The following is a 27,200-nucleotide window of genomic DNA, read 5'->3' as shown; positions in this document are numbered from 1 at the left end:
ATTTCTCAAAATGTGGCTTCTGATCTATCATCGCAATCATTGTGTCGCAGAATTCATTCCTTCTATCACAATCATCCTCATTTAACTCTTGCACAAGATGAATTTTATATGGATGCTATTCCTGTTATTTCAACAATTTACATACTGATGCATGACTGACATATTCAAGTGCCACCTGTCTAGTTGATTTGTGAGGATCTTCTTCAATGCATAACATCATATCAAGGGCATTTTCATCACCTGTAATTGTTTTTGGTCTTCCAGTATTTGTTTTTTTCCTTGACACTTCCTGTTGCAATAGTCGCGATGACCTAGCCCAATGCCTTGCGAGCACAAAGTAAAGTGATCCGAGCCATTGTTGCCAAATCTGATCGGTTACGCAATAATGTTATCTTTGTGTTTAGCTTTGAAATTACTGTGCAGCTACTTTCTTCACTTTCCAGAAAACTGTTCCATTTTACTATTGAAGATTTATGACATTCACTGTCCACATGCTTTGCAATTTTTTTCTCCTATTTTTTCCCCAATTGCAAAATCCAGATTGAGTGAAAACATGTTCAGCATTGTTTGAATCAGATTGAACGAAATGGCAGCATGGAAAACAGAAAACTACATATTTCTGCTCAGAATGTCCAATGAACTTATACCTATCAAATTGTTTACTCTTAAGACTTCTGTTCTTATTATACAGTAACGTTTGTTTGTAAACTGATGTACGTGGTTTGCATGTACCATCTTAGATCGATGCACTGATATCAAATTGTTAGTCTATGTTAGAAAGATTTGCACTCATCTTTACGTCATGTAGTTAGGGAGATATAGATGCATTTATACCGGTTATGGCAAGCTCATTTCTCGACACTAGCGATGCATAGCGTCCGTTATTTTCCACTTGTTGCCAAGAATAGTACGGGCTTGGGTTATCTGTTACATATGAGGGGCTTAGAACAAAAAGCAGGTAAGTGACATTATTAAAAAAAATGAGGTAAATGCGTGTTGTGATAGCACAAAAGGATGTTTATTTGGGATAAAATCAGGTACGTGATCACACTGTGCAGTGCTGCTATATGGGCATCATTTCACCAAGCTAGTGTATAATATTTCGTTGCATGTAGAACTTTAACTGTAATTTCCTCAAAACTAGGTTTCCGTCACTTACCTGCTTTTTGTTCTAAGCCCCTCATATATGACCTAGGATATAATCTAAGCCAATATAGCTTCCTGTTGAGGTTACATATGTTTTCATTACAATTTTTCTTTCTAAATGAAACTGTAGGCAGGAATTCCTTACGATTTGTAAAGATCTTTATGGTGAATAAATTACTACTACTACTACTACTACTACTACTACTACTACTACTACTACTACTACTACTACTACTACTGCTACTTGAAGTAGTTCTTTTTTTTTTTAAATAGACGCAATTTAATTAGTTGTATTTTCTAAGATTGGAAGCATATATTCAGAATCTTTCGGTACCTGATTGAAGACAAAATGCTTTCCTTGGTTTTTACATATAGGAACACGACGAAAATTTGGCATTTTGAATTGTTTTTAAGAGTATTTAATACACACTACGTGAATCCACTCCGTAATCTTCAACGAAAAATGCACACGCAAAGCGCACCCCTCAAAGTAGACTCGCGCTATCTGTTGCTGCTAGTTCAGGATATCCCCGATATCCCTATTCCTATCAGTCTACTATATACAGTCACGAGGGTTGAGTTTTGAGGGTGCTAGAAACAATAGACTGTGACGGTACTATTTTGCATTGCCTGTAATGAGGCGATATTAGCGATCCTAGTGGTGAGCAACTACCTAATGTTTGCATATTTACTACGTATTGAGCTTCGCGACTGTATATACTAGACTGTGATCATATCCCTATTCAGTGATGGAACTTTATTCTCTTTGGAAATGCGTGAATGTTATGCGCAGTAGTGCAATATTTCTTTGGTGAAGTAACGATAGGTGTTGCATCATTTACACGTGAAGTGGAAGTTGAACTAGAAATAAAGAACTAAATTTTATTTGAGAATAAAAATGTTGTTAGCTACTAGAATTATCGGCAGAAAAACATTCGACTGTACGAATTTAATCGAATCCACTTACAAACAACATTTTAGCACGTTTTTGAACAAGGTAAGTTGTTGAAATAGTTCATGTTAATTCCTTTTTGTTGTAAGTTTAATTACACGAGGTATTAATGAGTCTGTCTAATGTATAGATTGAATCCGAATGCGTAAGGTACTACATTACCGGTACCTTAACGATTAGTACTTTTGTAGAATTTCATAAACCGACAAGTTGACTTATTTCGTCATCGTATGATGAGGTAGAACGGGATTTAGAAAAAAATACATACCGGTCTGTAATGGTTTGACTGTATTCTTTAAATTTTAATTTATGCTCACACTTAATGAAACGGTTACCGGTATTTGAGTGATTAACTACATGGAAGTCCAATGCCAGCATAATTCTAAACCCCTTACTTCTACAATACAATGGGAATTCACCTTGCCCGTAATCATGGAAGCTTCTAGCAATTCGTAATTTCTTGGGAAATAGAGACTAGTAAGTATGTGTATAAATTACTGCAAATTAATGTGCAGTATAATGTTACCATTTTGTTAATTAATCCCTTTTATTATAGGTACTTATTATTGAATACTATGTTCATATGAAGGATATAGCCTATTAGTGATGTTATTGGTAATTCTACAGAATTAGACTAAGGAACCACCATTTTATATTTAACAGTTAATAATCGGTACCCCCAGTTGTTTCTACCACTTTTATGTAGTTTATATTGCCCGGCTTATCATTACATTCCTAAAACCATGTCAGCAGTGTGACCACATGATAACTTCCAATAGGCCTATATTACTATCATTTGTTGCGTTAATTATAATTTTCCAGGCTAGGGGTTCTGTTGACCCCCAAGCGACTACTAATGTCATGAATTATTAGTCCACAAGTAGTGCAGTGTTATTTTTTGTGATTTATATAGGCCTATATGAAAACACTTTCTCAAGAACATTATGGAAAGTAAAGACTCATATGATATGAGTTAGAAAGTTTACGGAGAAATGAGTGCTTTTGCTGGGGGGGTGGGGGGGGGGAGTCTCTCTGATCTCCACGCAGTAGTTAAAAAAAAAAAAAAATTCCTCCTTTGGTGTAGCTGTTATTATGTCATCCCGATTTTACGAAATGCTGCGGCAAGAAAAGATAAGGAAGAAAGAAAGAATTAAATTTACTTAGTTTTCTCATATTGTAATAAGATTTTGAAATAGGTTAGGTTTTTCAAGATAACCAACCCTGTCATTGCCTCAACTGCTGTTAACCTAGTTTGTAAATATGTTTACTTCACTTCTGCCTGTTTGTTTCTCGCTCACTGAATGTGAATGGTTTTCCTTGTTCTCATACGACGTTCAGATAAAATATTGTAATGCTGGGAGAGATTTTTTAAAGTAGAAATACACATTTTCAGCATTCCCTGTGTAGGAAAAGTGCTCTGTACAACATTTTATTCGCAACACGAAAATGGCGTCCCATTACACCGTCTCGTAACCTCTCTGTACCATAACATAACCACGTTCAATATTATAATATACCGTGTCGAAAGCACTTGATCCTCGTAAAAAAAAAATATGCTTATCAATATTAAGTAACTATTAAATCAGTACAAAGTACCATAATCCCAATTTGGCGCTGCCTCTGTACGGAAGCGTGTCCAAAAAGAATTATCAAAATGTAGACATCTTGACCTTACATTGTGAGTAGGCCTACATTTTTCCTTGATGTTCGTGTTAAAATTCAAGATACTTTTAATACCAATCAAAACATTAATAATTTTAATACAAGATACAAATTAAATCTCTAACTGACCTGTGCTAATCTCAGCAACTAATAGAAAATGGAAGGTAATTCTATCGAGAGTACTTCTTTACTATAGCGTTACCACGTTAAGGTATAAATGTATTAACATTCTTGGGTCCTTGCTAGGTTCGTTTCAACAACAGTCAGTAACCGTCCGTAACCATTGTGGGCATGCACAGTACAGAAAAGATATTCCAACACACTCCGAACCAGTTCTAAACTGGAAACATGTACTTCAGTCAGGTGCTCCAACAAACTTTTGAAACGGGCCCAGAATGGTCAGAAGTAGTCGGCAGACTGAGGCATGTACTGGTGATTGCATGTCTCAGACATGTGCATACGCTCACCAATGTCTCCTGGATACTGAAGGAAGACTTGATCGACTATTCACATCAGTGAAGTTAAGATGGAATGTGACAGTGCAGACAAATAATAAAACTAAAGATTTAATTTAAATTTTCACCAAAAAGGAAGAGAATGAAAATTATTTGGGTATTGAAATTGTTTATTGCATTTTCAACATGCGACTTTGATTAAAAATATAATAAAGTACATAAATTAATAATTAAGAAGAATTTTTTTTTTCTTTTTTTTGGGATGAAAGAGTCCCCCAGTACACAACATCGAATTAGCAGAACTCTCAGGTTCCGTATTTTTCGATATCTTTTTGTAGTAAATGATCGAAATTCTATTTTCTGCAATTGAATTATTTGCGAAACAATAATTAAGCAGACCATTCTCAGGCAAAGATGGTCACAGTTATATCATTTCTGAATTTAGTACACGATGGTCTGAAAAAGCGTTCTAACATCAACCAGTTCTGTTTCAATCCCGTAGCAGATACTCAACCAGCTCATGTGCCTAAGATGATCCATGGTTCGTACATGAACTGATACATGAACCGCTTGTTGGAACATACCTGATATCGTAAAGAAAATGAGTACCGACGCAAATTTCACTCTCAAAATAAGAGTCGAAATTTGATGTGAAAGTGGGAGCTGGCAGAGACATGCGGGCAGGCAGGGTCACTCTGTCGAGGTGGGAAGGGTAGAGGTAGGCATCAGCGAGGGGCAGCACATCTCATTTCCGTGCATTTCCATGCTGATCACAGAGAAAAAGCAAGTTTTTGTAAGGTCGGATCAGTAACAGATTAGATTTATGTTCGTTTAAGCTTTTTTATGCCTTGCGTACATTCACAGTTGTCTAAGAATGTGCCCTTTCCTCCAAGGCATACCAAAACTAACCTAACTTAATACTGATTCAACCCTAGAAAACTCGCTTTGGTCGAATCAGTGACAGGTTGAGTTAGGTTAGTTTATGCTTTTTCTATGCCTTGCATATACTCACAATTGTCTAAGAGTATGTCCTTTCTTCCAAGGCATACCAAAAGCCTCAACTAACCGGGATTCTATTATTATAGGATATTGCTCAATTTTCGTCAAATTTGACAATTGATGACGTCACAACATGGCGGTAGTTACGTCACAACGCAGTGACGTCACAACATGGCCGACGAAAACCAACACGACGAGTAAATAAAACTATCTAAAAAGAATAATCACACAAATTGACGATATCCAATTCTGGAACAGCCCATCCGCTCTTATCCAAAATAGGATATCAGTAAAACAATTTCACAACATCCCATTCTGGAATACAACCCATCCGCTCTTATTCAAAATAGGTTATCATCAACACGATCCCATTATCTAAAAAGCAATAATCACACAAATTGACGATATCCCATTCTGGAACAGAGCCCATCAGCTCTTATCCAATATAGGATATCAGCAAAACAATTTAACAACATCCCATTCTGGAATACAACCCATCCGTTCTTATTCAAAATAGGATATATCAACACGATCCCATACATGAAATTTCGGCAATTCGACACTATACATGGCCGAGAAAACGCACTTATATCATTGAATTTACAGTATTCGACCTCATGTCACTGAGATATCACCTCAACTAACCCACTAACCTTCTCACGTCGACCTCATGTCACTGAGATATCACCTCAACTAACCCACTAACCTTCTCACATACGTCGACTTCATGTCACTGAGATATCACCTCAACTAACCCTCTAACCTTCTCACATATGTCGACCTCAAGTCACTGAGATATCGCCTCAACTAACCCTCTAATCTTCTCACATACGTCGACCTCATGTCACTGAGATATCACCTCAACTAACCCACTAACCTTCTCACATACGTCGACCTCATGTCACTGAGACATCACCTCAACTAACCCACTAACCTTCTCACATAAGTCGACCTCATGTCACTGAGATATCCCCTCAACTAATCCTCTAACCTTCTCACATACGTCAACCTTGTTTAGCCCTCCGTTTCACTCCTCTTGGGCCAGCAACACACTCCATAGCCAAACAAATCACCAGTAGCACAACTGCTCACGAATTGAACAAATAATAGAATGATTTACACACCATTCAAACACATGCTTTACCGGTACGCCATTCAAACCTCATCAGTACCAACCACCAATAAAATTTACACTTACACCAACCTAACCACCGGAATCCACAGTGACCTCTATATTTTTACCCGCAAACACAAAATGTAACCCTACTAACCGATGACGTCAATCTTATGACATCACCTCATTCCCCAATCTAGCCAACATATATTCTCATGAACATACTACCGATATCCTATAGTCATATAGACCCAACTAACCTAACTTAATGTGTCATTGATTCGATCTTACGAAAACTTGCCTTTTCTCTGTAAATCAGTAAGGAGATGCACGGAAATGAGATGCATGTGCTTCCCCTTCCTGCAGCCTACCTCTTCCACCTCACTCAAGCAATCCTGCCTGCCCACACCTCCCTGCTTGCCAGCACTTTCACAGCAACTTTTGACCTTAATTTCCCTGTGAAATTGTCATTGTTACTCAATTATTATTATTATTTTTTTTTTTCGTATATGATACAAATGGCTCAAGCTACAACTGAAGAATGTATCATAACATGGTAACGTCATAGTAAAGAATTACCCTCCTGAGAACTGAACCACCGCCACAAGGTACACTAATGGTGTTATGAGTTGGGAAGAAACAGACGCAATTGTAGGTGGCAGGATAATGGAATGTTTAAAATTGAAGCTTACATATTGTTCCTGACTTTTCCTTGCGCCTTCCTGTCTCACCTCTCTCCATCCTTTTTCGCATTTTAATTATTAGGACTCACTATTATACTAATCCGGTGCCATTACTTGCTATACTTCGATATTTCGTAATGAAATTAGAATTTACCTTACTGGATTCGAATACTCTTCACCACATCCTTAGGTAATGAAAATATTGGCTACCAGTATTTCTGGCGAAACAATTTCATATGTTCCCGATATGCAGGATGGAAGTGAAATAAACTTGCAGATTTTCAGAACAGCTCATGTTGTATGTAAGTGGAAAGTTCATAGTTCTCTCCAGTGGTGGCTCGTGGGTATTGACTTCAGGGGGGCCGCATACAAAAATAAACCATGCAACTTACCTTATTTAAAGATTAGTTCCATGAGCCCTGTCTTGTAGGTTGCAAACTTTTGAATCATCTTCTTATTAAAATCCGATATGTCGTTTAACATAGTCTTTACAATGGAAAACATATCTAATGCGGTCAGTCTCTCTTCTCTCATCGTATTTCTAAGATAGGATTTTTATTCCCTTCAAACACGAAAAGCAACATTCTGGTTCGGAAGTTGTCATTGGTGTGGTGATAGCTATGCGTAGTAGTTTCACAACTTCTGAAAATGAGGCCTGCAAGTTCTCAGATAGAAGAAACTGCAAGAGTTTGACAGCATCACTGATATTTCTGAATTCTTGTCTGATACAACACAGTGAGTTCCGTTTTTAGTTTGCCTTTATCGAACATTGGAAAAAGCTTCACACATACATTTAGGTCATTTTCAGGAAATGAGCTTTTGTAGCATTCAAATTTTTCTTGACACAAAAGAGAAGATAATATCAGATGATCTATGAACTGGATCGGGTGTTAGCTTGTGTGATAATGAGGTCACACACTTCCTTGGCTGCTGCAACCCTTGTCTGAATCCCTTCGACCTTACGACGCTTTTAGGGTTTTCATTTTCACAGATCTCGCTGCTCAACTGTGTATTGTCTATAGGGCATTAACAAAGCTTGATATGCAAAGTCGGCCTTGGTAGCATAGTCGGTTGCGGGTTCGATCCCAGCCCAGGTCGATGACATTTAAGTGTGTTTAAATGAGACAGACTCATGTCAGTAGATTTGCTGGCATTTAAAAGAATCCTGCAGAACAAAATTCTGCCACACCGGTGACGCTGATATAACCCCTGCAGTTGCGAGTTTCGTTAAATAAACCATGATTAAATTTTTTTATATGCAGATTTGAACTTTTGAAATGTCTAACTGGCGATGTTGTAGTTGGTTGTATAATATATCTATATGATACATCAGTAAATGGAAAAAAAAAAAACAGCCAGAAATTGAATTCAGGATCTTTCAGAGTACGCACCAGAGCGCTTGCCTCATTTATTGTGATGTTGTTAGATGTTTCAGATTCCATTATGGTTTGAAAACATTCTAGCAATGGCTGCTTCTTCTCATGAATAACATTTACTGTTCTTATTTTAAAACTCCATATTGTTGCCCCAACTGATGGAATTGTCTTTGAAACACATTAATCTAATACAGACTGTGTGGAGATCGAGAGAAGAAAGTAGGGATATTGGACAAATTAGCAAAAAATATGCGAGCCTTTGTATTTTGTTTAGCGGCTCTTTCCATTATGAGATTCATCTGATGGGCACTGAATTTCACATTTCTCCTGAATTGTTAAGGGACTGAACTGAATAGACTAAATATTAGAGAATTAAACACAGTCGCACTTGTTATACTCACAACATTAAAGGAAATGTATTTAAAACTGCGCGCCAGTGGCAGCTCCTGCATATTTCTTAAGAGGAGGAAAGAAGTTAACAGCACGAAATGACACCTTCTTGAATGAAACATGCTGCAAATTAGCCTACATGCATACATGTAAGACCAAGTAGTGTTGGGGTTGGCCTTCCCTTCTGTATAGCAATAATCTGTTCTTGTAAACTGAGTTTCCTAAATTGTCCAAAATATATTATGTTTTCACTTCCATTCATTGTTGAATAATTGCGCAAATTAACAATTACAAGGAAATTCACAACCTTGTAGCATTTTTCGAGCACACTACAGCATCACACTACTAACTCGTAACTGGAACCGCTTTACGGAAATGGGAATGGGAAATGATCTGAGGAAAGCGAGCACACCGCACCCACCCACGTGGTCTGTGTTGCCACATGTACATTTTAAAAGTTCAGTATCACATGCTTTTGAAGAATGTCAGTTCTTGTAAAGTCATACTATCATCATTATTCAAAGCTCCTGGTGGCTGATTAATTTTTTATGTTAAAAATGATGTAGTTTGGAGTACCTACTTTCAGTTACAAATATATTTGTACAAAACTGACAACTTGGCTGTTGCCCTATCTAGTAAACAATGAATAGAAGTGAATTTCAGGGGCCAACTACGTAGAACTACTTCCTCTTGTTTTATATAAACCCAACTTTAACTTTCAAACACCCACGAAAGTTTCAAACCATGAATAGTAGCCTATATAAAGTGCAATGAATAATATTTTTGATTTGTAATTAAAAAAAGTTTATATGGTGTCTTTCATAGCTGTGCGTTAAAACTGTTTTTGTTGTGTCTCCTCCTAGATGTGTTATAGTCTGATTGAATGTAGCATCGTTAGATGGGAGCGGTAGTGAGCTTGCTGCACGACCAGTTGGTTTCTATTTCTAGAGCAATGTGTTATTGGTGATATTGCCAGACTGCTGAAACGTCCAACTTAATTTTCTAACTAACCATGTATTTTTTCACGAAACGTAATATAGGTTTTATGCAAATCTGGCTTTCCGGTAGTAGCTCCCTGTAAAGCAAGTTTGAATAATTTCAAGGAAAAATTGATCCCGGGACCCTTAATATATTTGTTATTGGAGGTACGTTAACAGGAAGCCACAATTTAAGTCACACAGAATTTGTGTGCACTCAAAGTTGGGTTCTGGCGTCTTGTCAGCTCTTTTGAGTTGTGTGGATATAAAGAAAAAATTGTGACGATGTCGTGTATAGTTCTTGGGGTAGCTCAATCAGGAGAGCATTCGTGTGCTAAGCGAAGGGTCCCATAATATAGGTTTTCTATTCATTTAAGTATATCCTACGTCCATTTTAATCTGCAGTATTATTTCATTTCCATCTGTAGAGTAACATGTGATTTGATATTGTTGCCAACATAACATGCGAGTTCAGGAGGAATTACTTGAGCTATTAACCATAATATGTACTTATTTCTTATTATACTTAATTCGTATTGTACATAATATGGTAGCATTGAGAACATGATACTAGGAATTCGTCCTAAACCTCTCAGCAAAGTAGAAGACCGAGGAAGAGATTATTGTGTAGAAACATCTTATTATGATAAAATATGTAACTGAGTACTGGACTTAATACAGATGTCTTTGTTTGTGATTTGTGTGATGTAATTTATAACGATGAAGGTAAGGGTAAGGAAGATGGGCCTCAAAGTATGTATAGCAATGAAAATGAAGGAAAATGGAGATGGGCGAAGAGTTTTTACAGTGAACTACTTGAAGGAGGGAAAAAGGGAGGGACTTTCTTCAGTGAATATGGCGTAACTACAGCAACAGTCCATAAGGATATACATGTGAATTGCTTTTGTTATGTTGAAAGTGCTTGCAAATGGAAAGTAAAACACATGCTTATTACTATAGGCCTCTCAGAAGGTATTGTTACAATAAAACAAAGTTGTACCTCCTTTGGTTCACGAGAGAATACCATGAATTAATATTCATTTATATTTATTAATGAAGAAAAATTCGTTCCAGCACCAAGAAGTGAATCCAGGACCCTCAATGTGGCGCACTGAGTGCTCTTACCGTTTGAGCTATGCCTAGATCCAATCCACAGCACCCGCCGAACTCTCCTCCTTTGTATCGTCAGTGGCCTACTATCTGCATTCTAGACATACAGGGCTTTCATTTCAAAACTTCCCAGTGTAAATAACTAATTATTTAAATTGAATTCAATTTAAACAAAAAGCACATCAATTTAGATATTGAGGGGGAAGTCTGAAACCAGAATTAATTGCATTTTACATTTTACCCCCCACCCCCAGCCACCCCCACTTTGAAACTTTAAATGACACCCTATATTTTTATACTTAAATATAGTTGTTCCTGAATAACTCCTATGTGCGAAATATAATTTTTTTTTCAGTAGGAACAAAAATACATTTATTCATCCTATGGCAGCCGTACACAGGGGATTGTGAATTCTTACATTTTCGAAAGAAAGAAATATAATTACATATAGGAGATTTTATTATTTGCTGTATCACTATTTAAGTTATTTAATAGAGCAGAAATGTGAAAATCAATAAATATGTCACATAGGAGGTATTGCAGTAATGATGATATGAAAGAGCATTCAATTGTTTATACACCTCATTCATTTATTTCACATCTTATGCCTCTGTGTGCAGTATCAGCTGTACTGTTATTCAGTCAACTGTTCGAAGATAGGCTTGAACCTCGTGACACCAATAAGGCATGACTCATGAAACAACTAAGCCAGGAGATAATGGAATAGGGTGACCAGTTCCTTTCCCCCTCCATTGCATACATCTCTGACTAGTAACATATTACACTAATCAGACTTCAGACAGCTATTATTAATGTCATATAATTGGAAAAACAAAATAATAATGCTGTACATATAAATTAAACATCTTCCTTAAAAACACTTCATCCTGTTTGAAAAGGAAGTCCATTCTACATTCTTTGCTATGACTGGACTTATCAATAACTTTCTGGTTGAAATAGTAAACGTTCATGATAGTCTTTTCCACTGAAGGTACTTGTCGTACGGTATTTCTCACAAATGTTCCTATCCTCTTCAGTGTAGAGAAGCAATGCTCACTCAATCTCTGAAGTCAACATCGGAATGTTATGAGCAGTTTTAGCAGCTTCATACATTCACTGAAAGTGTGTTCCAAGTTGTTTACACATATGAAATCATACATAGGATGACATTGTTTGTGCTGTAAATTATATGCAACTACTGTGTTTTCAATCTTTTAGTTAATGAAGGACTATATTTTACATGTCAATTTATATTTATATTTGGAAAAGTAGTCATATTGGTGAAGCATTTCTGATTGAAATAATTTAGCTGCAGTTAGATGGTCTGTGAATTTAAATCTGTCCGTGATCTGACAAATAATTGTAATTTATTTTGCATCTCTCTTTAGTTCTGAGTTGTCAGATTTCCTCACCTTTGTCTCATTTGCAGTGCTTGCTGGATCAGGGGTTCTTAACCTTTCTAAGATCGTGAATTTTTAAAACACTCACCAGGCTAGGCTAGCCTATTGTGATCCTTGAACATGATAGTTGTTCAAAATTTCAGTGATATCCAAGTCGCTTAGATGTGAATCAGTAAATTAGCGTGAACGTGCTTCGTATTTCGTAAGTACGAAAGTTTTTTTTGCATAGGTAGGTTGTCCCAAACATAGCTACACTTGTAAGAGAAGCACTCCTCAGTATTAGGGACCTTTTTGTATCTTCTGCTTCCCAAAGGCTATGAATTTCTACTTTTAAAATATTTCAGAACTAAGGAGGACTGGAGATCTGTCAATTGAAGTTTCTCATGATTTTTCTGAGTAAGTCCACACTGAATTGAAAAGGATTATATGTCATGAAATATAGGAAGGCTATTCTGTTGCTGAAATAGTAGGCTATGATGGATGGATAGGAACACTATTCCAACTCGTACAACAAAGTTTTCATTGAAAAAGAGATCTCAGGAGCATTTGTCCTTTTGAGCACATTTTTATTCACATGACGAGAGCACCAAATGTCATTAAAAGAGCACTGTGGTGCTCATGAGCACCAATTGAGAATGCCTGATTCAGATGAACATCTTTTCTTATTGCAAGAAGTTTTTCCTAACAAATGTAGCATTATACAATTCTTTAACAGAATGAAAAGTTACATTAATTATTTAGATCAGATTTCTGCACATTTAAAGGACAAAACTAAAATTCTTTCAATAATTTATTATTATAAGACACTGCTCTCTTAAATTGACTGAGGAGCAATTCCAGAAATATGTCAACCTGAGCCTTAAAATATAAATTTTATTACAGTACTTTAAATTATATATAGTTTTACTTACTTACAAATGGTTCTCAAGAAACCTGAAGGTTCATTGCTGCCCTCACATAAGCCCGCCATCCGTCTCTTTGCTGTGATCGTGCCAGAGAATCAGTCCTATTCTGAGGCTTATTGTAGGGATTCGTAACAAGCTGTTTTTTATGGTGATGGGTTGTTAGCCCTTCGCCCAACCCCCAAGCTGGAGGACCACCTCTTATTGGCTGTCCATGATTGCTTATTCAATATATTCGCAACTACCCTCCATATCTGGAGGCCATCTTCTCTATCTGCAACCTGAGGACTCGCCATGCCGTGGTGATAGGGACCCACAATACATGGTTATATATAGTTTAGAAGAGCATTATTTATATTTTAAAAATATGTTACATTTCAATTCCAAAATTTAATTAAACACGGACAAAGATAATAGGTGTAATTTTATGTGAAATGCTGGCGAAAAATGAATGCGTATTTTACGATATCATTATAGGGTAAGTGAAAGTATAATAAATATTTTTTATTTATTTGGCTGCGTTGCATTACAATGTATTCAACAGCATTGATCTCCATTCATATAGCTATCTCTCACTTATCAACATACAATTTATATATATTCATAGGTAGACCTTCTTACATTATATGCACACACACATTTTAAAATTTATTTTACATATCTTTTAACTTGTTTATTTTCCTCATTAGTTTTTCTCTTACTTTCCAAGGGTATGTTCCTGAGGATTGTATAATAAATATAGTACTGTTACCACAACGTGGACAAGACTCAATAGGCTTCCATTAATGATTGATTTCTTAATTACTTTCAGTTATAATAGGCCTACATAATTGTAACATTCAGACTGCTCTGTTACCAGAATTGTAGTAAAAGTTTCCTCTAAAGCTAACATATAATGATGGAAGGTAAAGAAGTGGAATTCTCTGTGAGACAATTAGGGTAAAGTAGCAGAGTGACTTCGAACGAAATTGTATTTAATTTAATTTTGTTAAATCGCGGTAACAGACTGACAAAATAACAGATTGACAAGGTGACAAGTTGACAAGGTAATAGTCTATTTAGTTCTTGAAACATAAAATTCGCATGTTTGCAGTTTCAGAATGCATTTCTGTGTACATGCAGTGGGACATTTATGCAAAGATAGGGAATTTTTGATCAGGTGAGAATTTTTTTGTAATATTCTAAAATTTCTTTCACTGGTTAAACAAGAGTTGCATTATCTGTGTTAATGATGCATAATTTAAATGTAAGTGAAATAGAGTATTGAAAACTTGAGAAAATTGAGTTCAGCTGAAAAGCAAGCAAATTACAGAAAAAGACTGAAAGAAAAAGGACTTTATGAGGAAGTCAGAAGAAAAGATGTAGCGGCCCACAGAATTAAAAGAAACCAACTGAGAGACAGAGGAAAGAGGTTATTGAGGAAGAAGAAAAAGAGAAGACTGTTAAAGAAATCTAATCAAGACCAGTCTACAATTTCAAAAGAAACAGTAAGTGGGAGTGGCACACCAGCATCACCTTCTGTGTTCTCAACATGACAATCATATGGGAAGGCAAAGAAACGAGCTTCAATGGAGTTACCTACATCACATCACAAACAACATGCTTTAATTTTTTATTTTGCAAGAAAGGAAGGGCTTAAAGTACAAGGAGATGGTATTCCCAAAGCAGAGAGCAGCTGTGCATAAACTGGCAAATTAAAGACTCTTGTACATAACTTCTACATAAATTATGAAATTTCATGGGATGCACTGGTCAGAGAGATTGTGTAACAGTATGGAAAAGTGGTGTCAAAACAGTTGTCCAGAAATGTTGCTTATTAACAACTCTCAAGGAAGCATATGCAATATTCAGTGAAAAATTCCCAGCAGAAAGGGTCATTTTCTCTACATTTGCTGCAGCTAGGCCTAAATTTGTATTTTTATTGAGGTGTATACAAAATGTGTGTATGATTCATGAGAATATGAGACTTAATTTAAGTACATTACATTCAAGTAAATATACCGCTAGAGTTTAAAAAATTCATTGAACAGATGGTGTGTAATTCAGAAAATGAAGTCTGGATGTCAGGGGAATGCTCAAATTGTCCTGAACTTCATTCGTTAATACTAGAAAAAGACTGCACAGAACTGTGCAAGTAGAATGAATGGGTATTTGTGATCGAGTTGAAAAGGTAGAGAGAAATGGGACTGTACAAGATTGTTTGGATTCACCGAGAGGAAAGTTGCACAATTCCTGTACCACATATTTATTAAGCATAAGCAACATTTGGCATTCAACATATCCACTGGCAATCTGAATAATGGAGATGTTCTGCAGATTGAGTTTTTCGAAAATTTTACTTGTAAGGAGCAGGATGAAATTCAATCTGCCCATTGAAGCAATACTCAGATTATAATATTTACTGCTGTTGCTTGGTTTTTGAACGAGCGTGAGGAAAAATCAAACATATTTTGCACTCTTGTCTGACTGCCTTGAACATGACAAATATGCAGTGCATGTATATTTGTCTTCTGTATTGAAAAGTTGAAGGGACAAACAACCATAAAAAACCTTCACATACTTTCAGATGAGGCTGCCTCACATTTCAAACAGAAGTATACATCATGTAACATTACATTCCTAATAGATATGGATATTACAAAATGTGACGTGGCATTATTTTGCTACATCACATGGGAGAGGCGCAGTAGATGCAATTGGCAGAGAAGCCAAGAGAATGGCACAAGAATCAGTTCTCGCTGGTAAAACTCAAATAAAATGTGCTAACGACTTCTTTACGCTTCTTACAACAGAGAAAAAACCAAAATTGAAGTGTGTGAAGTGCCTTTAGCTGACATCAATTATGTTAAAACACTTCTAGATAAACGGTGGTCTGGTATTCATGCTGTGCCATTCACTCAAAAGCTTCATGAAGTACATGTTTTGGACAAATATGTAATAGAATATTCGAAGTTTAGTGGTAGCACTGATAAAGCTGTGCATTACTTTAAGGGTGAGTGCTTAGCAGTAATGAAGCTGTGCATTACTGTAAGGATAATGAGTGTTTGCACAATGATGACAGCTTTGTTCAGCAGTTTGAAACTGAAAAAAAATATTATTCAGTCTATTATGATGAGCAGTTCTATATTGATCGCATTAATTCAATGGGTGGGGACAGAGTCAAAATTAAATTTATCAGTCAATCTGCCAATGATTTCGTTTGGTCTAGACCAGATGATATAGATATCATTGACAAAAGGTTTGTTTTTCATGGACCAATTCATCTTTCAGGATCAGGTCCATTGTAAGTACTGTAAAAGATCTTTCACAGATAAATAAAAAGTTTAAATGTTTCAAGAAAACATTGCAGAAGCAGTGAATATGCCTCTGGGGTATGGCAACTTTGTTGAGTCTTGCTGATTTGAACAATAGGATGTGCAGTACTATTGAATAATATGTGTATTTCAGAGTATGTCAGTCTGTTACCCAGTTTAGTTTTGTGTTTAATTATTCAGTGAATAGTGAAACAAAAAACAAAACTATTGATTTTTAATTGGCAGTATGCAATTGTAATAAATATATGTTGAAAGAGTTTGTATTCAAAATAACTTTGGATAATTTTGTTTATGTTCTAGCTATGCAGTTTTGGGTTGACATCACTGTCAGTCTGTTACCACAATCTTTTGTTAAAAGAAAAATCAATTATAAGTATTTATATAACAATATAACAATAAGGACATGAATAAAATTCTGTTACGTAAGGAATAACTTAAGTTATAACTGTCATTCTTTTATCTTTTGTAATATCAATTATACATAAAATAAATCTTATTAGTGCTCTCACCTGTCAGTCTGTTACCTCTGGAATTGCTCTGAGCATAATGGGAATTATATCAATCATTGTCCCAAAACACACTATGAAATGTTTTATATAAAACAATTTTTATCTCGGAAAAGAAACAAAAGCGAGCAAAATTGTATTAAACTTTTTTTGTTTGAAATATGTCAAAGAATAATTCCCTTCGGAAAATATATTATTTGTCTTTCTTGTGTTAAATTTTATATTACCTTGTTAACATGTTTCAGCCTGCTATTGGCATCTTCAGAACTCATTGTTGCTGGTCTTGGTGCCTTTTGTTTTGTTTCCTGTGGGGTGCCAAGACCAGCAACAAACAGTTCTGAAGATGGCCAATAGTAGGTTGAAACATGTTAACAAGGTAATATAAAATTTAACACAAGAAAGACAAATAATACGTTTTCCAAGTGATACAGTGTTAAAAGTTGTTTAATCAAGATGAATAATTCCCTGTGAAATTAATGACATTACTTATGGCTCACTCTATTATGTCCCACAGTAACACTGTATAGACAAGGTAAAACACGAGAGTGGAAATTGATAGACAACATATGTCATTTTATCACACAATAACATAACACTATGCATGTCGTCTTATGTTTTGGAAAGCACACTAGTTAAATAACCACCATTCCATGTGATGCACTCATAAAGTCGACAAATGAAACTATCCATTACTGACACCAACATTGCCTGGACCTCTTCCTTGATGTGTCTCTTCAGAGTCTCTTAAGTTGGGGATACATATTGCAAATACTCTATTCTTGAAGTACTCCCACAGAAAAATTTTGGGAGATCTGGTTGGCCACGATATGTCCCTGAAACTTGAGATTATTCTGCTTGCGAACGCAGTATGTAATATCATCATGTTGTAAGCAGTATGCGCAGTTGTCCCGTGTTGCTGGAAATAAACTGATGTTAAATCAATGTCACATCTCTGTCATTCAGGAATGGGGAACGTCTTCAGTAGCTCTCTGTAATGCTCCAAATTTACTGTGACTACATTCCCATGGTGATCCTCAAAAAAAGTGTCCAATAACCCTAGAAGCTGAAATACAACATCAAACTGTGACTTTTGTACTATGTAGTGCAGCGCTCATCAGGTCAGAGCACCCTGGGGCTAGCAACTCTTATCCCCGGAGAACACACCGCACTATGGTGCATTCATAGCTGCTAGCGGGTATGCCCTCTACCTCTGCCTGCTGCATGATCGGGCACATGGGACGGCTCTGCTTACCCTTTATCCATTTCAGTAAGTGCTGACGACCACTGATGTAGTGGTTTTTCATGGAGTTCACATGGATCAGGAGTACTCCAATATTGCATGTTCCATTTATTTATGTGACCTGACAATTCAAAATATGTGTCATCCAAAATACTCAGGTTAGGAAGAATTTCCCTATTCTCATTCAGTAACTCGAAATCTATACTAAATTCACGGAGGCACATTCACGTTCAGATAAGTTGGTCACCTGCATTTTGTAATGATGATAAGTTAAATCTTTATGGAAGATGACGCACACACTTATGTCTGATATGTGTAAAGCTGCAGCATGTCTACTTACTGAATGCCTGGTACTTCTGTCAACAGCATTCAGCATTCCTTACCCCCTCGATGTTTTCTGGTGTCTGTACTGTCCTCAGCTTTCCCATTGACTTCTTCATGGTACGTGCTGTAGTACAGAATTGATTGACTCAGCTCCAAATTGCGCGCTGTCATGGTACTCTTCCATGTCTCCCAATGTTAAACTTCTGTTGAAACTTCCGTGGTGCAACTACCATATTACTTTTACACCTCAAGCATGAAAGCATGATGCTCAGGGGTTCAATACGCCATTGTAACAAATGACATTCTTCCTACTACAACCTGTGCTGCTTGATTTCATCCCCACTGCAGGGCCATACATATTACCTTGGAACTGTTTAAATGGTAATTTGTTTTTACCGGACACTGTATCCACCACACCTGATATAGTCCATATATCCTTCCTGCCGTTGCCCTCGGTAGCATAGTTGGTATAGCGCTGGCCTTCTATGCTCGATGTTGCAGATTCGATCCTGGCCGAGTTTGGTGGCATTTAAGTGTGTTTAAATGCGATAGGCTCATGTCAGTACATTTACTGGCACGTAAAAGAACTCCTGCGGGACGAAATTCCGGCACATCGGCGACGCTAATATTACCTCTGCAGCGAGCGTCATTAAATAAACCATAATTTTTTATCCTCCCTACCAAACAACAAGAATAGAAAATAATACACTAAATTGTTATTTTGAGTCACAAATCCAATTATGTTAAACATAAGTAGATGAATTGAACTTACGTATGTGTACTGCCTGCTTTTGCTTTTTATAGTCTGCTGTATGCTTATGGCTGAAATGGGTCGTCCTAAAATCTTAATTTCCAACTTTTCTTTCTGCGGAGGTTTTAACAGCAAACTGAGCACTAAATTCGTGCTGAAAATGCATGAGCTGAGTCAATGTCGATTTTAAATACACAGCACTAACAGCAACAACATTATTCACTTGGTATTGTTACATAGGTTGAAGGCCTATTGCTACCAGCATTCGCAATGCAGCGCATAATGCCACCAGTTTTTAAATACCTATGCTAGATGCATAGAATTGCCACATTCTCTAAACTGATAGAAGCAAGTTATATTGCTGTTGTGTAAAACCTTAAATGAATCGCTGCTCAGAAAGAATGAATTGAAATACTATTGGAAAAGGTAACAGTTCATTGTTGATTTAATTAAAAGAAAATAATAAAGGTAGTGCGCAAACCTGCAATCAGACTATAAACCGCGAAGTTACATTATTTACAGTGAAATTGAATGTAAAGTATTGAGATGGAATTGTAATAAAATTAAATTAAAGCTGACCAAAAGTGTATCATATTTATGCTTTTTAAATACGAATAAACAGTCTTTCAAAACTTTTTTTGTGTGTGTGGGAGGGAAAACTATGGGACTGGGGAGCGGGTGGGTGTGAGAGTAAACCATACTTTCCTGTGGAAAAACAATGACTCGCACATAGATCTTAGTTGCTAATTTCTGTTTGTATACACTAATTATTATGCATTATTCGTATATACAAACTGTCTAATGTCTTTATGTTGCAGACAACATCACCAGCCCTAACTGTGAACAGACACAATGACATACAGAGAAGACATAAGTAAGTATTATATATCAGTATGTTTCCATTATAGCCTACAAAGTGCAGAGAAACTATTGTGTCCTGCGTTTAAAGATGTGGTGCATCCATTCAATGCAGATATGCTCAACCTTACTAATTTCCTGCATTTTCAATCGATGGTCATTCAGCACCATATTGTAGATTTTTTCCTGCGAAATATTTAATGACAACACAAAGCTCGATATTTTCCATTTTTGCCAATCTGTTTTGAAAGCCCTAATCCATAATATTATAACTATTGTATTAAGATATACTGTCAGTTTTACCCTTAACGTGTAACATATGTACTACTACTACTACTATTATTATTATTATTATTATTATTATTATTATTATTATTATCTGCTTATATATGTGGATGACGTGATTATGTTACGGGAAAATTCACAAACTATTAGTGAAAACACGGAGATAGATTTGGAAGTAATTCTCGAAAAGACAAAGTATATGATTATATCTCGTGACTAGAATTTTGCACGAAATGGAAATATAAAATTGGAAATTTATTCTTTGAAGAGGTGGAAAAATTCCAGTATCTTGTGAAGCAGCAATAACAAATATAAATTATACTCTGGAGGAAATTAAACGCAGAATAAATATGAGAAGCTTTGTAATCCAGTCTGCTCTCAAGAAAGCTGAAAGTTAGAATTTATAAAACAGTTATATTACCGGTTGTTCTGTATGGTTGTGAAATTTGTGTATGGCCACCTAATGCTGAGTCTCTGATGTCTTGTCAGCCCACTTGAGGTGTGTGGATATAAAGGGAATAATGGAGCCTGGGCCTGGTAGAGTTCTTGGATAGCTCAGTTCGTTGAGCATTGGCATGCTCAGTCAAAGGTTCCGGGTTTGATACCCAACCCCAGAACAATTTTTCTCTTGAAATTATTCAAGTCAGCTTCACCTGAAAGCCAGATTTATATAATATAAATGTCACTGTTCATTAACAGGAAACCACAAATTTAAGTCACACAGAAAGTATGCACTCAGTGCTGGGTCTCTTGACATGTCACCCCACTTGAGGTATGTGGATATAAAGGAAATAATAGAGCCTTGTAGGGTGTTGACGTGTTCAGCCCGGGTTCAATACCTGACCCTGGAACAATTTTTCCCTTGAAGTTATTCAAGAATGTTTGTTTCAGGAATTTTTTTCCCAAAGAGATTCTGTACATTCACTACTACAATACATTAATGTAATTTAAGAAAATAATGCCAATTTTTTTTAGGTCTGAAGGCGTCAGAGGTGCTGTTATTGGGATTGATCTTGGTACAACAAATTCGTGTGTGGCTGTTATGGAAGGGAAACAGGCTAAAGTCATAGAAAATGCTGAAGGATCAAGAACAACACCATCAGTAGTTGCATTTACAAAGGGTATGTTTGAACATACAGTATAATATGTGAAAGTTGCATAGAAAGTAATATTCTCTACGATTTGCTTGGAAATTATTTTTTAGAAAATATGTTTATTCAAGTTAAAGAGGGAACTTCTATTTACTTAACTAGTTTTTTTTATAAAGATTATTTTTCATGACTTGCTTTAGTAATTTGTCTTAATTCAGTTTTAAATTTTCACGTATATTTAGCATGATGAGTATGCGAACTTTCTTAGATGTGTATCAGTATCCAAACTTTGTATGTCTTCATAGTTTTCAGGCAAGTGAGAAGTTTATTTTAATGTGTTCCAAAATTATCCTCTATTTCTAAGTATACTTCAATTTTAGACTCGTGTATGTTGCACAAACCATTTCCATTCGATACTTGTGTGGTTGAAAACATTGGAATCACTTCTCAGGTTTAGTCAACAATTGGGCGTAGACCCTGGATTGAATGGTATTCCTCTATCATTACATAAGCTATTAAATTCTAGCATCATTTGCTATAACAGCTTGAAATAAAAAAGGATTCTCTTCATTTTACAGTGAGCAACTGTATGAATAATTTTCTCCCAATATTGTATTTGAATTGAGTGTAGTAATGTAGCCTAATTTCTGCAAAAACACAAAATAATGAAAGATCCTTGTGTAATTTCTTTGCTTATTTATAGATGGAAGGATACTTTTCTGATTATTATATGTCATTCCCGACAAATCCTCATCAGTTCATTGCATCTTCTTTGGAGTAATGAATTGTTGTTGTTTTCTAATGCCAGGCGTTTGACAATAAAGTCATTTGACCTCTTGCACTCCAATATTTTTCAAAGCTATTATCATGACCAGCCACTGAAGCACAGATTTTGAGGTGTTCCGAATCCATTTCTTGGTTGGAATAATGAATTAGTGTAGCAGATGCAGTGTCTGTCATTGATATTACTTTCATAAATGTTGTAGATATACATGTGAGTTCTTTTTGACAGGAAGAAACTTTCATAGCATTTTGTAATGGGTATCATTGATGAACTTCATTTTGTAGAGCTGCAGTACTGAAACCATGGGACAGTAATTTTTGCAATTTCATTATTGAAAGAAAGTTCAGATTTGTATTAAAAATATTGTAGCTCTTCATCTTTGTTGAAAAATAAACTGTGAAATCCTTCTTGAGCAATGGAGAGAGGGGGGGGCACATATGCAAATGATTATGTTTCTGCTGTAGCACTGAAGGTTCTGTTTGTAAGAGTCATTGTATATTTCAGATGGAGAACGACTTGTAGGAATGCCAGCTAAACGTCAGGCAGTGACAAATTCTGCTAATACCTTTTATGCTACCAAGAGATTAATAGGAAGACGATTCACTGATGCAGAAGTAAAGAAAGACATGTAAGCATTTAATTTGTAATCTGTAATATTTACATTGCAAAAACTGACATTACGTTACATGAAGCTAAAAGTGCTTTTTTTTGCTTCTTCATTCTGTTCGCATTATACAAAGAGATAAATTTCGTTCTTTATATTTTTGTAGAGGTAGAAATATACCATTTCCGATATTCTGCAAAGAGCTTCCCTATTAGTACCACTCTCCCAAGCCACATAGCACACCAATCACATTCATTGTTCACCGATAGCAGTTTTATTAGAATGACCACTTCATTTCATGTTGAGCACTCTAAATGTTGTTTCACTAATGTAATAATTGGTGTGATGGTTTTGGAATGTCTGGATGGTGACGAAACTCGTAAGCAGTATCCCCTTGATCTGTAACTGTTCTCATATCTCTGACTTCTCACAGTGCAGTACTGATTCCACGCACTCTTCAGGAATCAACATGTTCTCGTTTTTAACTCTCAATCAGTATCGATTACAACTAAAAATAATAATCTTTTGCCCTCAATAACTCCAAACAATAAACAAAACAAAACACTAACTGTAGCACTGTTGTTTACTTCACGATTAGATTGGAAAACCTATATTAAGCATGAGGATACGAGATTGGTGTTACAAGTGCGAGTGATTTAATAAAAAATGTTAAAGTGCTACGTATTACTGTAGGCCTACTTCTTTATGTTTATTAGTTATAACCAGCATAATATTGTACAGTACAGTGTGTAATATATATAATATTCATTATGCCATGTTTGCAGTTTTTCTTGGGAAAGATAAATGTGATAGCTTTCTGCACACCACTCTTTCTTTCGCATCTTAAGAGATCACAGGGGGCCCTAACATGGAGGTGAGGAGAGTGGATTTGACTAATTACGCCTTCTGGATTTCACCGAAATTCACCACAATGATTAAGTAACATTTCTATTCAGGTTTTTGATCTGATCAGAGACTGGGAAATCCCAATTAGCCTCTGGAAAAAACTGAGGAAGCTTTGTGTGGAGTGTGGCATTGTATGGAGCAGAACATGAACATTACGGCAAATTGAAGAGAAATGACTAGAAGCATTTGAAATGTGGATATGAAGAAGAATGGAGTGTGTGAAATGTGTGTGGACAGAATAAGAAATGAAGCTATGCTAGAAAGAATCGGTGAAGAAAGAGTATTGCTGAAACTGAATGGTGAATGGAAGAAAAGTTCGGGACAGAAGAAGATATCAAATGATAGACAGCATGAAGATATATGGATCGTATGTGAAGACAGTGTCTAGCTTGTGCATCATACATTGTAAGCAAAGTTGTAGAAAAAGAGTTCTAACAAGGGAATTAAAGAATTTTCGGACACCAATGTTCATATAACATTTTTTCTTCCTCTACATGTGTGGAATGTTTCCCTAAAGTTCTGACATATCTTTTTATACCGAGGGATGTTTGAAAAGTGTTATATATTTTTTTTAATTTGTTGAATTAAAATGCAAAATATGGTATTCTGTGTTTTTATTTATGGCTGAATATTCTGGAGCATCAAAATGAGATTTAATTACATTATATCCCTTACAGTGTGCTCCACTCAACCAAATCAAAACCGAATTTCTTAATGATTTAGATAAAGTTACCAGAGGAGCATGCAAAGAGCTTATTGGTCTTCCTCATGACTGCCCTGACGGAATGCTTTACTCTTCTAAAAAATATCGTGGTCTTTCGTTAATGAAAGCATCTTGGGAAGCTTATGTGCAACACATAAATATCTGTAATATTCTTCTTCGTGTTGATGACTGCCATCTCCACATTGTTAGGGACCTTGTAAGCAAAAAAGTTTCTGCTCTGTTAAAATTGAATATCACAACAATTGATGCCATCAACTGGTCAGGTCGTAAAAATTCGTAAACACTTAAGAAATGAAGCATTCCAAACTTGGACAAACCATATCTTGCGTGGTAAAGGGGTTATTGTTTACAGTGATCTCCTCAAGGCTAACTCATGGATAAGCAATCGAAAGGGCCTTCTTCCTCAGAATGGACCAATGCTTTAAAAATGTCGAGCAATATTTGGTGGTTCGCGCAGTACCGTGCAGAACTCTAAGCACAACCCGCTGCCATCATCCAGAATGTAGTGAGCTAGAAACGCTTGGGCACATGCTTGGACAATGCCCTAAAGGTGAGCTGCTGACCAATGCTAGACATCATCGTGTACGACATGCTTTGGCGACATCGTTAAAAACTTTAAATTGGGAGATTCATGAGGAAGTACATTGTGTATCATCAGATGGTTCTTTCAGACGCTTAAAACGGGCTCTTGTTCTTTACCCTACCATCCGTTTCGAAAGGAACCTAAATCAGGCCACTGAAGTTGATATTGAGAAGAAGTCTATATATGAATCTTGTTTGCCATATCTTTCTCAAAAGTACAACGTCCCTCTTAAACAATGGTCTGTCATTGGTTTGCTGTTTGGCAGTAGAGGTTCTATTACAAAATTTACATGGAATTATCTTAAGGAACTTCACATTCTTTTTGATTATGTAATGTCTCTTCTTATAAATATTATCAAGGATTCTCTTCAAATATTACATCATCATCTCTGTTTCAATTAATCCACTTATATATTTGCCTTCAACAATTAACTTTCTTTTTTTCTTTAATATTTCAAATCACATATTGTACATGTTTATTGTATTCAGGACCCTTGTGGTCACTCAAATTCTTCGAGCTGATGTCTTTAATGAATAAATAAAAAATAAAATAAATACATTTACAACACACAAATTATATCTTATTTTAAAAACAGTATTATATGTAACTGGCAAAGTAAAATAATATAATGAATATGTAAGCAGATACAGTCCACAATCTGTGCCTGTAGATAATTGGTTATTTGGTTCCATTCTGGAAAAGAGAAAAAATAAATATCTCTTATTCTATTATATAAATTTTTTTTTATTTATTTTATTTTTTATGTTAAAATTAATTAATTGTTTTTGTATATGTTGTTGATTAAATTTTTTTTAATTATAGTTTATTTTTACTGTATAGGATATTTTATTAATTTGTAAAAGTAGATTTTTGTTTTCAAAGAATTCATGTAATATGACTTTTATTAGGTTAATGCAATAGGCCTTTAATACAATTTATTAACATATCTTACTCAAGTACAACAATCGTGAGTATCTCTGCTTTAGCTGCTGTTAATCTCCTATCGCAACTACTAATCTATATTTTGAGAAAGACTTCTTGTAGTCTGCATTAGAACAAGGAAATCAAATATATCTAACACGGCTGCTGCATATTCTTTGTGAGACAGTTTCAGACCATTCAGGATTCCTGCTACGTCCACTGCAACACAGTCCTGTCTAAGCTGCTTCTTGACTGCACCTAGGAAAATCGTGTACCACTCTAGAAACTGTTGCGGCTGTATACCTTCTTTAAAAATGGCACATCCTTCTGTATTGCAAGTAGCTTCACTGCAGAGTTTGTTTTTGCAGTGTTGTGGGGATCAAACAATGCTCCTCCTACAGATTTCACGATGTTCTTGGCTGGATCCAGGATTTTAAACCTCTGTAGTTTAACCAAAGCTGATTGTGAAGCATGTGCATGTTGGGATGGGAACTGTTGAAGTTCTTGGAGAGTATTTTTACTGTAGACTCCATGACTTAACAGTTTGTCTCACTTCAATTACTTTGAGTTTTCCTGCAAGGACATGGATCGTTGGATAAAATGATCCTTTCAAGAATGTAATTAGATCTGTTATAAGTAGGCAAAGTTCAGCAACAAATACTGCCTCCAATTTAATTGTTTGAATTTCCCTAGTGGATGCTTTAATGAAAAAGTTGACTTCAGCATTGCCATCATCAAGTGATTTAAAAAATTCTGCAATGTCTTCAATATGAGTTGCCAGGTAACATGCAGACTTGAACCAGGTATTCCACCTTGTGAACACTGGCATTGGAAATAGAGTAATCATATCTTTATTATCTGAGCCTTCATATTTCTCCCTCAGAAATTGCAGGTACTTATTTTTCCTTTTCCTGGTCCTTAAGAAAGCATTCTTAACTTTAATAATGGCAGTGTACAAGGTATCCATCTCATCTGCAAAGACACTGTCGATGTTATTTTATTAACTGTATGTGCCCAACATTGAACGTGACTCAAATTATCAACAAGACCCTGCAGGGTATGAACACACTTTGTCGTGTACCTTGTCAAATCAGTTACAATAGCAACAACATGCTTTCTTTCAATGCTGTATTTCTGCAGGGT

The 27,200-nt window shown here is 35.9% G+C and overlaps 1 protein-coding gene across 1 annotated transcript in view; it reads left to right on the top strand.

Moving 5' to 3' along the window:
• The first annotated feature begins 1,914 nt into the window (after nucleotides 1–1,914).
• Hsc70-5 (Heat shock protein 70 cognate 5) overlaps nucleotides 1,915–27,200 on the top strand; it is a 66,033-nt gene continuing 40,747 nt past the window's right edge. The window contains exons 1-4 of the mRNA XM_069831016.1: nucleotides 1,915–2,143; nucleotides 20,120–20,175; nucleotides 21,420–21,565; nucleotides 22,824–22,947. Coding sequence (XP_069687117.1) covers nucleotides 2,045–2,143; nucleotides 20,120–20,175; nucleotides 21,420–21,565; nucleotides 22,824–22,947 — 425 coding nt within the window. The 5' untranslated portion in view covers nucleotides 1,915–2,044. The remainder of the gene's footprint in view (nucleotides 2,144–20,119; nucleotides 20,176–21,419; nucleotides 21,566–22,823; nucleotides 22,948–27,200) is intronic.

Source organism: Periplaneta americana, chromosome 7, assembly GCF_040183065.1.
Source record: "Periplaneta americana isolate PAMFEO1 chromosome 7, P.americana_PAMFEO1_priV1, whole genome shotgun sequence".
NCBI lineage: Eukaryota > Metazoa > Arthropoda > Insecta > Blattodea > Blattidae > Periplaneta > Periplaneta americana.
The sequence above is the reverse complement of the archived record's forward strand: the minus strand, read 5'-3'. Positions and strand labels throughout refer to the sequence as shown.